The sequence below is a fragment of the Pyrgilauda ruficollis genome, unplaced genomic scaffold (assembly GCF_017590135.1).
Source record: "Pyrgilauda ruficollis isolate IOZ18807 unplaced genomic scaffold, ASM1759013v1 scaffold185, whole genome shotgun sequence".
Taxonomy (NCBI): domain Eukaryota; kingdom Metazoa; phylum Chordata; class Aves; order Passeriformes; family Passeridae; genus Pyrgilauda; species Pyrgilauda ruficollis.
Window position 1 is genome coordinate 1,024,754 of NW_024517540.1, and position 14,783 is coordinate 1,039,536.

General features: G+C 48.1%; 1 protein-coding gene across 1 annotated transcript in view; it reads left to right on the forward strand.

Annotated features, from left to right (window-relative positions):
• The first annotated feature begins 2,067 nt into the window (after window positions 1-2,067).
• The window catches only part of DAP3 (death associated protein 3), a 14,869-nt gene continuing 2,153 nt past the window's right edge, over window positions 2,068-14,783 (forward strand). Inside the window, exons 1-7 of the mRNA XM_041464971.1 lie at window positions 2,068-2,159; window positions 7,702-7,809; window positions 10,290-10,391; window positions 11,840-11,948; window positions 12,323-12,415; window positions 13,688-13,818; window positions 13,994-14,074. Of these exons, the coding sequence (XP_041320905.1) occupies window positions 2,118-2,159; window positions 7,702-7,809; window positions 10,290-10,391; window positions 11,840-11,948; window positions 12,323-12,415; window positions 13,688-13,818; window positions 13,994-14,074 (666 nt within the window). The 5' untranslated portion in view covers window positions 2,068-2,117. The remainder of the gene's footprint in view (window positions 2,160-7,701; window positions 7,810-10,289; window positions 10,392-11,839; window positions 11,949-12,322; window positions 12,416-13,687; window positions 13,819-13,993; window positions 14,075-14,783) is intronic.

Here is a 14,783-nt window from a genome sequence, read left to right on the forward strand (position 1 = left end):
TTTTTTTAAAGAGAGGAATGAGGTACTTGCACCAGACAGCAGCCACAGGACACCCAAATCTTTCAGAAAAAAATAATTTATTATTCTTTTATCAGAAGAAACGAACTTCTTCCTGCCTCAGGCCAGGATTCAGAGGAAGAAGCTGACACTGCCCAGACAGAATCCTGTGTTGGAATGGAATTTGTGCACCATGGATGAGCTGTGTGAACATGAACAGGCTGTTGCTTTAAAGGGTTAATCCTCTGTTAACGTGGGTCCTTTTTTGGGCTTATTTTCCCCAGAAAAAGGTACCTGGACTGTCCATAAATCTTTGTTTTTATTGTCCTGTGTTGTCCTAATCCAAATTTTCCAGATTTTTATTGCTCTAACTATATTGCTACTTTTATAACCATTTTATTACTATTAAACTTTTAAAATTTTAACAACAAATGATTGGAGTTTTTCACAAAATCACCCAAGGGCTGGTCCAGCCGTGCCTTGGACACTCCAGGGACCCAGGGCAGCCTCTGCCAGCGCCTCCTCCCCCTCACAGGGAGGAATTTCTTCCTAATAACTGACCCAAATTTTCCCTCTGTCACTCTGTACCTCGTCCTGTCACTCCAGCTCCTGATGAAGAATTCCTCTCCATCTCCCTTTAGACCCTGCTCTTCTCCAGGCTGAATATTCCCAGCTTTTCCAGCCCTTTTATCTACATTTTTGTCCCTGCTAGTCTTCCTCCAACAATTCCACATCCTTCATATTTTGGGAATGATGCTCACAACATGATGGGAATTGCGACAGCAATCCCAAACCAAAATTGTGTTTTATTTAGCTAAATAGTGTTTTGTTTGCTGCCATAAAAGAGGAGAAATTAATTTTAAAATTAATTGTATGTGCAGTAATCCCTGGGACTAAAACACCCAGAGCAAAAAAAAAAAAAAAAAAAAAAAAAGGAAAAAGAGCAGTTTGTGCTTTCCCCCGAACAAAATTCATCAGGAATTTAAAAAATGTGGACATAATTCAACAGGAAATTTTAAAATATTTACATATTTCAGCAGGGAATTTTAAAATATTTCCATAATTCAATGGGAAATGTTAAAATATCAACATAATTTAACAGGAAATTTTAAAATATGAACATAATTCAACGGGAATTTGAGAAATATGAACATAATTTAACAGGAATTTTAAAAATGTGCACACAATTCAACAGGAAATTAAACTATGAACATAATTCAACGGGAATTTAAAAAATATGAACATAATTGAACAGGAAATTTTAAAATATTTCCATAATTCAGTAGAAAATTTTAAAATATTTCCATAATTCAACAGGAATTTAAAAAATATGAACGTAATTCAACAGGAAATTTAAAAATATTTCCATATTTCATCAGGGAATTTTAAACTATTTCCATATTTCATCAGGGAATTTTAATCTATTTCCCTAATTAGGGCTGTGTGGCTCTCACCCCGCTGTGCCTGGGAAGCAGGGTCCCATCCCTGGGATCTGCAGGGTCCCTGCTGGGCACCCCGGGGTGTAAAACACAAAAATTCCTCTTTGCTCATCCCTGGGATCTGCAGGGTCCCTGCTGGGCTCCCCCCAAGGGGTAAAACACAAAATTCCTCTTTGCTCATCCCTGGGATCTGCAGGTTCCCCCCTCTGGGATCTGCAGGGTCCCTGCTGGGCAGCACCCCAAGGTATGAAACACAAAAATTCCTCTTTGCTCATCCCTGGGATCTGCTAATGGCATGGGCTTAATATTATTGTCGTTATTATTATTTTCATTGCTATTATTATTTTAATGGCATGGGCTTTATATTGTTATTATTATTATTATTTTTTTAATGGCATGGGCTTTTTGTTTTTTAATTTTTTTTTTATTTTAATGGCATAGGCTTATTATTATTGTTATTGTTATTCTTGCTATTTCTTTTATTAATAGCTTTTCCTAAGCCAGTGGTGCTGATCAGCAGGCTGTGTTACTGCAGAGCATCTGACACTTGCTCTGAATTAGTTGTGTGCTTTGTCATGAGGGGTCTTTCAACTCAAACAGTTTTCTCTCAGCATAAAATAATCAGGTACAACAAAAAATAAATCAAATATTCACTTTTTTTTTTTTTTTTCCTGCAGGAAAATGCTGAGAAGCCTGAAAGGACTCGTGTGCCATTCTGTGAAGGTGAGTCCTGTGTGCAATTTCCAATATTTCAACTTTCCTGTGGCCTGGAATGACAGTTTTCAGCTGCACAAAGTGAGATTCTTACATTTTCTAGCCAAAATCTTGGTGGCTGCTCTGAGCTGGGGGGGTGAACTCCCAGTGTGGATTAAGGGAAGAGCAGCTCCAGCATTCCCACGTTTCCCTGGCTCTCACACCCTGCCCCTTCCACTCAGGTGTTTCTCAGAAAAGAGGGATTATTCCACCTGCTCTGCAGGGCTGGGCTGTCCAGAGGAGCAAGGCACCAGCCTTGCACAAAAGCTGCTGGGAAGAGTTTTACCAAAAATCACAGAATTCTGGGGTATTCCCAGCTGGAGGGAGTCCAGCCCCTGGACGCTCAGCAATCCCCCTGTGCTGGGAGCCCCAGATTCCCCTTGGGGCTGTGCCCAGCACCCTCTGGGGCCGGAACCTTTTCTTGTTTTCCATTTTCTGACCCAAAAAGCGCTTGGTGCTTCGGGTGGGTGTGGTGCTGTCACTGCCCCAGCTCACAGCAGCCCTGCGCTGCCCAAGAGCCTGCCTGAGCTCCTGGAGCAGGCCTGGAGCGCCTTCCTGATGGAAAAGAGTTCCAGCTGTGTGTTTGCTCTGCCTTCTCCCCGCCAGCACGGCCCTGTGCCTGCACTGCTGCCTGCTGCAGCTCTGCCTGCTGCAGCTCTGCCTGCTGCAGCGCTGGCTGTGCGGTGCTTCCCTCCCTGGGCAGGCTGTGGGAGCAGCCCGGCATTCCTGAGCCCGGGATCCCTGGGACATCAGGAACAGCCTGGGATCCGTGAGACATCGGGAACAGCCCGGCATTCCCGAGCCCGGGATCCCTGGGACATCAGGAACAGCCTGGGATCTGTGAGACATCGGGAACAGCCTGGCATTCCCGAGCCTGGGATCCTGGGACATCAGGAACAGCCTGGGATCCGTGAGACATTGGGAAAAGCCTGGGATTTCCAAGCCTGGGATCCCTGGGACATGGGGAACAGCCCAGGATCCGTGAGACATCGGGAGCAGCCCAGCATTCCTGAGCCCGGGATCCCTGGGACATCAGGAACAGCCTGGGATCTGTGAGACATTGGGAGCAGCCTGGGATTCCCGAGCCTGGGATCCCTGGGACAAAAAATTCCTCTTTGCTCATCCCTGGGAAGCAGGTTCCTGTCCCTGGGATCTGCAGGGTCCCTCCTGGGCAGCACCCCAGGGTGTAAAACACAAAATTCCTCTTTGCTCATCCCTGGGATCTGCAGGGTCCCTGCTGGGCACCCCCCGAGGGGGTAACACACAAAAATTCCTCTTTGCTCATCCCTGGGGAAGCACTGGGGGTTGTTTGCTGGGCTGCTTTTACAAGGAATAAAATCTCCAGTTTGGAGGGTTTTGTTTGCCTTGTGGGGTTGCTCCTCCTGTGCAGTTCAGGTAATTAATTCAGGTAATTAATTCTCCCTTTGGGTGCAAATTACTGCACTAAGAGCTCCCAAAGCGTCTGTGGTGGGAAATACCAGCATTTTCTCCTTGGGAGGTTCTGTGGAAAAGCCCCTGGTAAAGGGGATTTTAAAAAATTGAAAATTTTATTTTCTGTTCAACTATTCCATTAAAATTGGAATTTTAATTTTAAATTTTTTTTCAATTTAAAACTATTTGTAATTTTTATTTTAATGCCGTGGGCGTTATATCATTATTATTATTATTAATAATTATTATTATTATTATTTTAATGGCATGGACTTGATATTATTATCATGGCATGGGCTTAATATTATTATTATTACTGCTATCATTATTATTTTAATGGCATGGGCTTTTTTTATTATTTTTTATTTTAATGGCATGGGCTTAATATTATTATTGTCATTGTTATTATTATTAAAATTATTGTTGCTATTATTATTATTTTAATGGCATGGGCTTTTACTTTTTAAATTAGCCCAGGATCCCTGGAAGACGTGGCACCAGCCCGGCATTCCTGAGCCCGGGATCTCTGGGACATTGGGAACAAGCCGGCATTGCCGAGCCTGGCATCCCTGGGATATGCGGGAACAGCCTGGGATTTCTGAGCCCGGGATCCCTGGAAGATGCAGGACCAGCCTGTGATCCTGTGATCCTTCAGGAACAGCCCAGGATCCGTGGAACAAGAGGGACCAGCCCAGCATTCCCAGAGCCTGGGATCCCTGGGACATCCAGAACAGCCCGGGATTCCCAGAGATCCCTGGAGGATGCAGGAGGAGCCCGGGATCCCCGGGAGATGTGAGAGCAGCCCGGCATTCCCAGAGCCCGAGATCTGTGGGAGATGCGGGAACATCCTGGCATTCCCAGAGCCCGGGATCCCTGGATCATGCGGGACCAGCTCGGGATCCGTGGAATATGAGGGAAGAGCCTGGGATCCCCGGGAGATGCAGGAACAGCCCGGGATTCCTGAGCCTGGGATCCCTGGGACATCGGGAACAGCCCGGGATCCATGGGACAAGCAGGAACAGCTCGGCATTCCCAGAATCCGGGATCCCTGGATCATGCGGGGCCAGCCCAGCATTTCCTGAGCCCGAGATCCGTAGGAGATGCGGGAGCAGCTCGGGATGCCCGGGAGATCCCTGGAGGATGCGGGAACAGCCCCGGATCCCCGGAGATGCGGGAACAGCCCGGGATCCCCGGAGATGCGGGAACAGCCCGGGATGCCCGGAGATGCGGGAACAGCTCCACCTCACGGCTCGGCGCTCCCGGTTCATCCCGGGCACCACGTGATGGTTCGCTGCCATTTCAGGGATCCGGAGAGGCGGCTCCTGTCCTTTGGCAGATGGAAACTCAGCCCGAAATCCCCTCCCCGCTCCCGGGAAACGGCGCGGGAGAGGCTGCGGGGATGGGGATGCGCTGGGGGAGGCTGTGCAGAGCTGCACGGGGAGCTCCGGCTGTCGCTGACCTTCCAGAGCCCAGGGATGGATGCTGAGCTTCTGTTCAGGAGGAGGGACCCAGCGCCCTGGTGCTCTAAACTCAGGGTAAAATATAAATACATAAACTCAGGAGGTAAAGTGCTTCAGCAGGGGTGTCCTGAGCCATCTGTAGGCGGTTTAAAATGTGGATTTTGTAATGGAAACAGTCTGGGACTCAGCACGGCTGTGAGCAGGGCTGCACTCACTGCCTGTGCTGACTTTGCAGCACCTCAGCAGTAATTCCCTCTCTCCAGGTGCTTGGGAGCTGCTCCCACACACACAGCCCACTGTGGCAAAGTTCCAAAGCGTCCAAAATTTGAAGTGTAATTTAAATCCTAATTACAGTACACTGCAAGTGCTTTTTAGCTTATCAACTTTAACTACACTGTGTTGTAAATACTTTAAAACCCATAATCTAAAATTACCCCTCGTGAGCCTTAATACAATGCATCTTTCATAGTTCTATTTCTCCAAAGTATTTATTCTTATTTGCAAAGCTGTCTTTCAAAACTTATTTCTGCTTTAGTTTCTCTCTCAACAATGTCTCTCCTATTCCGTAACATTTCTAAATCAGCATTTCTTATCTCAGATTTTACATACAAATACACACTGTGTGAACCTCCTGTAAGTTTTAGGAATTTTGTATAAATCCATTTCCCACCCAAAGCACCACGAGGTTCCAGGAAAGAGCTGTGGCGCTAAGGCTGCAGGTGACAGTAAAATAATGTCATTGCAGGGGACAGGTGGAGTCATTTACATTTGGGATGTGCTGTGTTGATGGAAAAAAATAGAAATATAATGTTTGGCTGCAAGACCAGAGGATTGGACTTGTGTTCTGACTTCCACTCCCTTCAGAAAACTCACAAGGAGCTGGTTGTGTCCCATGGAGATTTCACATCCTGCTGAGCTCTGTTTGGGCTTTTTAAACATTGGTTTGATGAAGCATCATTCAGCTCAAGGCTGTGCCTGGACATCCCCAAAATCTGAGCACAGAGGAAGAAGTTCATCCTTGCTTCGTTCCTTCAGCCCTGCAGTGGTCAGGGCTGAGGATTTGTGTGATACCCCTGGGAAAGGATGGGCAGGGAGCTCAGAGCCCTCACCTGGGGCTTGAGGAGGAGAAAACGTGGGATCCCAGGAGCTCAGAATGGGTGGGATGGGAGGGACCTCACACAACACCCAGTGTCACCCCCTGCCATGGGCAGGGACACCTTCCTGAGTCCAGGATGCTCCAAACCCCCTCCAGCCTGGCCTTGGTGCTTCCAGAGGCAACCACAGCTCCTGTGCACCCCTGTTCAAGGGAAATGAGAGGGATTCTGATTCCAGGCTGACATTTCCTAGGTGACCAGGTGACAAGAGTCGCCTTCTGTATTTATTCATGTCTTAAATTGGCATCTTTGTGCCTTGCTCGAGGCTGTAAGTTGTCACCTCCGTGGATTTTAAACTAAAATAAGCCATCCTAAAGGATCACTTGGATTTGGGGAGGAAAAGGGCAACGTGGGAACAAGATGTGTTGGGTGATCTCCCAGACATCACCCAATGTTTGCACTGCAGCTGTTTGTTCCAGAGGCTCCAGGCTGGTCTCATTCCTTCCCTTCCAGGAGGGCAAGCGCCCAAATGCTGATTCAGGCATCTGGAATGTGCCTAAATCCCTCTTTCCCTGGAGCCCTTGTGTCCCCCTGAGGAGCACCGGGGTGGCAGCAGAGCTGTGCCAGCTGTCCCTGCCTCTGAGCTTTGCATTCTGCTGCTCTCACCCAGACAGACAAAATTGGGAACTGCTGCTTCTGTTCAGCTGCAACCGGCCCTGTCAGTGCTGCAAGGAGCTCTCAGCTTCTCCCAGAGCCTGTCTGGAGGATGCACTTTCCAAATGGTTGACAAATGTTTGTGTTTTCTTTCACCACAGCATAATAAAATGCTTGTCCTGCCACTGCTCACTTCCTTGCCTGTTTTGGCTGGGCTTTGCAGGCAGGCATCAGCAGCCTGTCTGGGGGAAAAATGAATTAATCAGCTTAGCTGGCTGCTTTGGTTTCTCAGCCACTCCAGAGTCAGGATGCAGGGAAATCAGTGCAGGGAGGGTGATTATGAATATCAGCTGGTGGGCAGAGCTGCACTAATCCCGTGGTAATTGCGGTGATCATGGATTGCCAGGCAGCCTGAATTTGCAGGGTGCTGCCACTCCTCGGTGTGGGCACTTCCCAGCACCGAGGCTTTCATGGCTGGACTGGGATCTTCAGCAATTCTGTGCAAATTGGGGAAAACTCGGTTTTGTGTTTTGGGTGAAATGAAATTCCATTCCAACACAGGATTCTGTCTGGGCAGTGTCAGCTTCTTCCTCTGAATCCTGGCCTGAGGCAGGAAGAAGTTCATTTCTTCTGATAATGGAGAAATAAATTCTTTTTTTCTGAAAGATTTAGGTGTCCTGTGGCTGCTATCTTGGTGTAAGTCCTCTATTTTAAAAAAAGTATCTTACATAGCACAGTTTCTATTTTAACATTATGTCATAACCTAAAACTGTATTTAACGCACTACTTAAAAAAATGAATACAGCATAACTTTCTAACACAAACACATATAGTATTCATTTTAATATTTTCCCCACCTTGTTTTCCCCCCAGCTGGGCCGTGGCTGTGCCCTGCCCAGGGCTGGCCTGAGCTCTGTGTCCAGCCAGGATGTCCCAGCAGAAAAACCCCGAGCGATTTTCCACACCAGCGAGAGCGACCCGGTGAGTGCCTGCCAGCCCTGTCCCTGCCCACAGCCAGCCCTGGGTGCCACCAGGGCCATCCTGGCAGCCAGCAGGGCTGCCTGGCACTGTGGGAGCTCCTGAAGCAGGGATCAGTCCGTGGCTGTGCTCAGGATGGAGCCTGAGAGCTGCTGGGAACGGGTATTGATCCCTTCACCTGGGAACGGGTATTGATCCCTTCAGAGCTGCACAGATGAGAGGCAGACACACAGATGGGATTGCAGGAGCTGGGACAGGGCTTAGCTTGTCATCAGACACCATGAATTTCAACTCCAGGGTTGAAATGGAATTCATCACCATCAATTCATCACCATCAATTCATCAGTATCAATTCATCACCATCGATTTCAACCCCAGGGTTGTTGTTCCCTGGAAAGGCCTCCCTGAGCTGGCTGTGAAGAGGATAAAAACCACACCCCAGATGACCTCAGCACAGCTCTGCAGCATCACAATTCCAGCCTCACGCCCTGTGTCTCACAGAGCACAAAATGAAGGGCAGCAAATGAATGGAGGAAGCCTTTGAGGTGCTTTTCTGCTGCTGTGTAATTGGAGCCTCTCCTCTCGGTGCTGATTCCTCCGGGGTCTCTATGGAAACCAGGAGATGATCTGCTGCACGTGACCCCAGTCTCCACAGACTGCACAGCACAGGCCAGATGGCCACCATTGTCCCCACTGTCCTGTGCCTGCCTTTTTTTTTGGTTGCCAAGCAACTGGCTCTGCCATTCTGACTTCTTTGGCATGGCTTTGGCCAGCTCGGGCTGGCTGGGGCACCCCAGCTCCTGCACCAGACAATCCCATTGAAATGGGACTAAAAAAGCCACTAAACATCAAATTTTTCATCAGTTTTGTGTACCCTGCCATTAGCAAAGCTCCAAGTGGCTAAAGGTGAGGATAAATTATCCACATTGTGTAGGAGAGTGAAGGAATTCGTGCAGCAAGTCAGGGATGAAGCTGAGAATGAAAATGGGCTCTGGAGTCCTGCTCTTCTGGAAAACCACAGGAGAGCTCCAGGGAAGGCACAGTTTGAAATAAGCTTGGGAAAAAGAAGTGTCACTTCACCCTTCTCCTCAGGTGACAGCTCCTTACTGCAGGGCACCTCCTGAACGGCCAGGATTTATCATTTCCCCCCTGTTGCAAAGATTTCCTTTGAAATGAACAGTGAACCCCCCCCAGTTTGGCAGCTCCAGCAGCTCAGCCCTTTGCTGGAGTTACCAAACTTCCAAGAAATCATTCCTTGAATCAGGAGTTCCTCAAATCCTGCAGCTGTGCCAAGGGGAAGCACAGAGTCCTGTGTGTCCTAGGGAGGTGTAACAGGGGGTAGTTGCTGGGTAAAAGGGGCAAAAAGTGAGAGCAGAGGTGTGTCTTGTGCTGAAAGGCTGCAAATCTGTCCTGAGGAAGGGAAGGGAGACTTAACAACAATCCTGGGGCCAGAAAATTCATGGATGTGCAACAGAGCTTCCAGCAGTGCTCCACAAAGAGTCCATCAGGAGCTGGGAAAAGCCAAATATTCCTGGCCAAAGAGGCAGAAGTCACACCTGCACACAAAAATGCTGGCACATAAAGAAAGCAAGGAAATTGTTCTATTTGTTGTTGTAAATGCCAGTTTTTATATAAAACAGGAACAAAGAGGAGGATGGTTTTACTTTAAATCCATGGAAAAAAAATGCAGAAAGCAGAGCAGGACAAGATCTGAGCTTCAAAGATTAACACAAAACTGCTAAAAGTCACACAGGAAGGGCTGCAGAGTTTAGTGTCCTAATTAGACAAGACACAAAAAAGGATGACTTGAGCAAAAAGAAATAAGCAAGTGCTTTGCAGGTATTGCATGGCAGGAAAAGAGAATAATGAAGGGAACAAACAGGCATTAAATTCTCAGATCCCAGTGGCAACAGCTCCTTGCTGTCATTATGGTGAGACCTGCAGGGTAAACACTAGAAATAAATGCAGCAGGATTCAAGTGCAGTGGAGGAATAGCCCTGCTCACTGAGGTCACCACAAGGGACTGGAAATTATTGCCCTGGAAAAGAAATGATGAGTTTTTAAGCCTCAGTAACCAAATGGCACCGTGGGAATCACTGCTGGGAGGCAGCACCCAGGGCAGAAATCATCATTTTGTCAGAGAAAAAAGGGAGTGTGACACCAGCAGGTAACTCAGAAGGGTGCCACGCCTCTGTCAGGGTTTGAAAGGTGAGGGAAATCCCAAAACACCACAGGGAATCCCTTCACTGTTCAGTGCCAGCTGGGATCTCCTGTCTTTAGCCCCTTCCCCAGTACCTGCCAGCAGTGTCCCGACCCCACAACTCCTGCTTTATTCCATTTTATTTTCATTTCCTCCTCTTGCTCTGCCCCCCAGTAAGAGAATATTGCCTGTGAGTGAGCACTGCCTCCTGTCCCACCCTGCCAGGCCACCTGTGCCCAGGTTCAGGCATCACCAGGGTGCCAGTTGCCATTTTCTCTTGCAGGCCAAGCACACGGAGCAGCACGAGGGTCGTCTGTACAGCATCCCCCTGGAGGAGCTGAAGGCTGTGTTCCCCCATGGGCTGCCCCATCGCTTCCAGCAGCAGGTATTCCTTGCAGAATTCCTTGCAGGTATTGCAGCTTGGAGGGAATGCACTCAGAGCAGCTGGGGTTGCATCCCTGGAAGTGTCCAAGGCCAGGCTGGAGGGGGTTTGGAACAGCCTGGGATGGTGGGAGGTGTCCCTGCCCGTGGAGGTGATGATCTTAAACCAGCCCAAACCATTCCATGGTTCTGTGTGGCAAGAACCAGATCCACGGTGATGTTCTGATGGAATGAGAGAGAGCAGGAGTGCAGTTATTCCTGGTCCTTCCTGGTGTTTTCAACATCTAAAAGAGATGAGTCAACCACCCAGAGCAGCAGCAGAAGAGTTTGAGGGTTCCACCTCAGCAACTTTTGTTCCAGTGTTTTTCATCTCTAACATCCAAGCACAAAATGAATTACAGAAATATTTTCCATGGCTGTGTTGTAGTTGAGATGGAGACAATGCAAAGCAACACTCCATTTTCAGGAGGCTTCAGACTGTTTTTATTCTAGCATGCATGCTTTTTGTACATTCTTACAAAACTCATAAGTTTACTCACTGGTCAGGAAAGACAAACAAAGTGCTCACAGTTACAGGTTTCTCTTATTTGTCCTTCTTTCTTTCTTGGTTTCTATGTCAACAACCTTGGTAGAAAATTCTTTCAGGGGTAAACATGGATCCTCTTCTCAAACTTCTCTCTGGCTGACAAAGTCACTGTAAAACCTCTTCCACATGCTGTATTTCTGTGTGAAACAGGCTGTCTCACGAAATTCTGCAGCAAAGCAGCCTCATCTCCTGATTTGTGATGAGGCAGATGGAGCTGTGCCAGGCTCTGCTCTGCCTGAGTCAGGAACAGATTCCTTACCTGTGCAAATGCACAATTACCTGTGCAAATCCATAATTACCTGTGCAAACCCACAGTTACCTGTGTAGTTGGTTAGAAGTGTGTAATATCACAAAGTAGAAAACTTAAAAGGTTGGGGTTTTAGAATATAGAAATAAATGTGAAGCAAGATGAAAGTTTTAGAGCAGAGACAGGTTGTTCTTCTTTACCTTCTTCTTCCTTCTTCTTCACCTTTATTCTTCTTCCTGGGTTTGGGTGATGTTTTGTAATTGGGCAGAAAAGTCTGCATTGGGGCTCCTTGGGATCAGTTATTGGGTCAAAAGGGAAAATAATCTAGGTCATTTCTTAATTGGATAGTTTAGTCTTAAAAGACCTTGTTACAAGAGATAGTTAACCATTTTGTGCCTGGTTAATGAAAGGCTGCAGAGCTCATGGTTGTGAGGCTGTAACACAGAGAAGAAATAATAAATACCCAAGTCTGAGCATGAAGTCTCAGGTGCCTTCAATCCCAACCTCCAGAAACCAATAGCTGGGGGTGTTGGGGGCCTCCAGGCAGGCTTGGAGCAGGGCTGGGGACAGCTGTGCTCAGCCAGCTGGTGGCAGTTTGCTCCCAGCTGTCCTTCCTCAGATCCAGACCTTCAACGAGGCGCGGGTGATGGTGCGGAAGCCGGCGCTGGAGATCCTCTCCTACCTGAAGGGCTCCAACTTTGCCCACCCTGCTGTCAGATACGTGATCTGTATCCTTGAACTTGAGGGGTGCAATGAAGAGAAACACAAGAAACTCGTGCAGGGGAGAGGGTGGTGAGCCTGAGCTGGTCTGGTCTCCAGGAGGTTGTGCCACGAGGGCTGTGCTCGTGCAGGAGCTCCAGGGAGCTCAGAGCTTGCCTGTCTTTATTTTAACCTTCAGACAGGGTCAGCACACAGGGCAAGGGGCTCCCCACTCTGCCCAGTGGGGTGGGGGACAGGGAGAAGGAATTGGGGTTTGCTGGGTGAAGTGCCATCCTTGCTTTGTCGAGCTCTGAACTCCCTTTATGCCCTTTCTGGAGGAATCACAGTCAAGTACAAACTGAAGTGGTTTTTCAGAGACTTTCCTTGACAGGGCTTGTTGGAGATGGTGAGAGAGGAACAGGCAAGACCATGACCCTGTGCCACGTGGTTCACTACTGCTCCAGGCAGGGCTGGCTGGTGGTGCACGTCCCCGATGGTGAGAAAACCAGGGCCCTGGTCCCACACCAAACACCAAAGGAAGCTGCTTCAGCAGCTGTAGGATATCCCACCACAATGAATCCTTGTTTTCCCATAGTGGAAAAGGCTCATAGAACACAAACCACAAAATATAAAACACAAAAACCCCAAATAAAGTAGAGCATAATTAATCTTCACCTGCTCACACATCCTTTGAGCCAGTTTGGTTTTCTCCATTTGTTAACAGGAATGGGAAGAGTTTGGGAGCTGTAGGATATCCCACCACAATGAATCCTTGTTTTCCCATAGTGGAAAAGGCTCATAGAACACAAACCACAAAATATAAAACACAAAAACCCCAAATAAAGTAGAGCATAATTAATCTTCACCTGCTCACACATCCTTTGAGCCAGTTTGGTTTTCTCCATTTGTTAACAAACATTGGAAGAGATTGGGAGCTGTAGGATATCCCACCACAATCTATCCTTATTTTTTCATAGTGGAAAATGCTCATAACACACAAAACCCCCAAATAAAGTAGAGCATAATTAGTTATTTTCACCTGCTCACACATCCTTTGGGCCAGTTTGGTTTTCTCCATTGTTAATGAGCATGGAAAGAGAATATTTGGGTTCTGTGTGGCCTCCTCTGATCCCAAGGGACAATTCTCCAGGAAGGATGGAGCTGCATCCACCTCTGGGGTGCCAAAGGCATGAACCTGTTGAAATGAGTCCAGAGGAGGCACCAAGATGATCAGGGGAGCAGCTCTGCTGTGAGGAAAGAGTTGGGATTGTTCCGTTCAGGAGAAGAAATTGGGATTGTTCAGCCTGGGGGAGAAAAGGCTCTGGGTTCACCTCATTGTGGCCTTGCAGGACCTAGTGGGACTGCAAGAAAAATGGAGAGTATTTAAACTGGAGTGGAGGGACAGGACAAGGGGGAATGGGCTCCCACTGCCAGCGGGCAGGGGTGCCTGGGGTGTTGGGAAGTTCCTCCCTGTGAGTGTGGGGAGGCCCTGAGGAGCTGAGGCTGCCCCTGCATCCCTGGCAGTGTCCAAGGCCAGGCTGGAGCACCCTGGGACACTGGAAGGTGTCCCTGCCATGGCAGGGGGGGAACTGGTTGATCTTTAAGGTCCCTCCCCACCCAAACCATCCCATTATTCTGTGACTTTCCTTATCAGAGCTGCAGAGTAAAGACAAGCAGCACAAACACCCCTCCCATCCCCACCTCATACCATTATTTTGACTAAAAATACCCAAAAAAAATATCAAAACAAGTTTTATTTTACTGACAGCTCATCTCTGGGTGAAGAACTGCAAGGAGCTTTTTCAGTCTTCCTACAACAAAGAGCGGCTGGATCAGCCCCTGCAGGCTTCAGTCTGGCTCAAGAACTTCAAAGCCTCCAATGAACGTTTCCTGCAAGAGGTTTGTGGCTGCAAACCCCAGCCCTGCCCCGTGCTGGTCTTCAGCTGCTGCAGGAAAAGCACTTTAGTCCCCTCTGGGGGTGGCTAGTGCTGGTGGATGCTTCTCCCACATTCTGCAGTCCAGCCTTGCTTTGCCTCCTGTCACCCCCAGTCTCATCAGAGTTTTCTTCCCACAGATAAAAACACAGAAAAAATACATTTGGGGCAAAAGAGAAAGCACAGAGGAGGGCAGACCTTTGAGGGAGGTGGTGGAGCAGGTAAGGAACAGCCAGTGCTGCTGGTGTGGTCTGACCTGGTGCCAGAGGATCCTGTGTTTGTGGCACAGATTGCTGCTAAAGATCTGAGAGATAGAAAGTGTCTCTTTATCAACAAAAGATGATGTGGTGGATCTGTGCAGAAAATTTGGATAGAGACAAAGTTAGAATTTGAAATTCCCGTGTTTTGATGCTCAAACTGCTCTTGGAAGATGTTGTTGACTGTCTTCCCCTGGAAGGGCTGCCCAAAAGTCACCCCCTGGCAAGAAATTGTCTGGGTTTGAACAGATAGGTGTCTGCTAAGGAAGGCAGGAACCTCCCCTGAAATGGAAAATTAATTATTATAATTTTGAATCCCTCTGAATTATTGTAATTTGAAAATTAAGGGGCTCTCGGGCAAAGATATGGGAGCAGGAATAACAGTTCTTTACTGGGAAAACTAAAATACAAATGTAATAATACCAAAAAACCCCCAAAACACTGCCAGAGTGAGAGCAGGAGCTGAGCCCTGTGGGTGGCACAGTCCCATCCCATGGGGGCTCAGCCCTCCTGCAGTGCCAGCTGTGCTTCTGCTGGAGCAGGGATCCTGCACAAGGCTGGAGTTTTCCTCTGGAGCTCCAGGGCTGCTGGAGATGGGCCTGGTGTTCCTCTGGGAATGCAGGGCAGGAGAAAGCTGCTCCTTGGGAATGCAGGGCAGGAGAAAGCCTGCTCC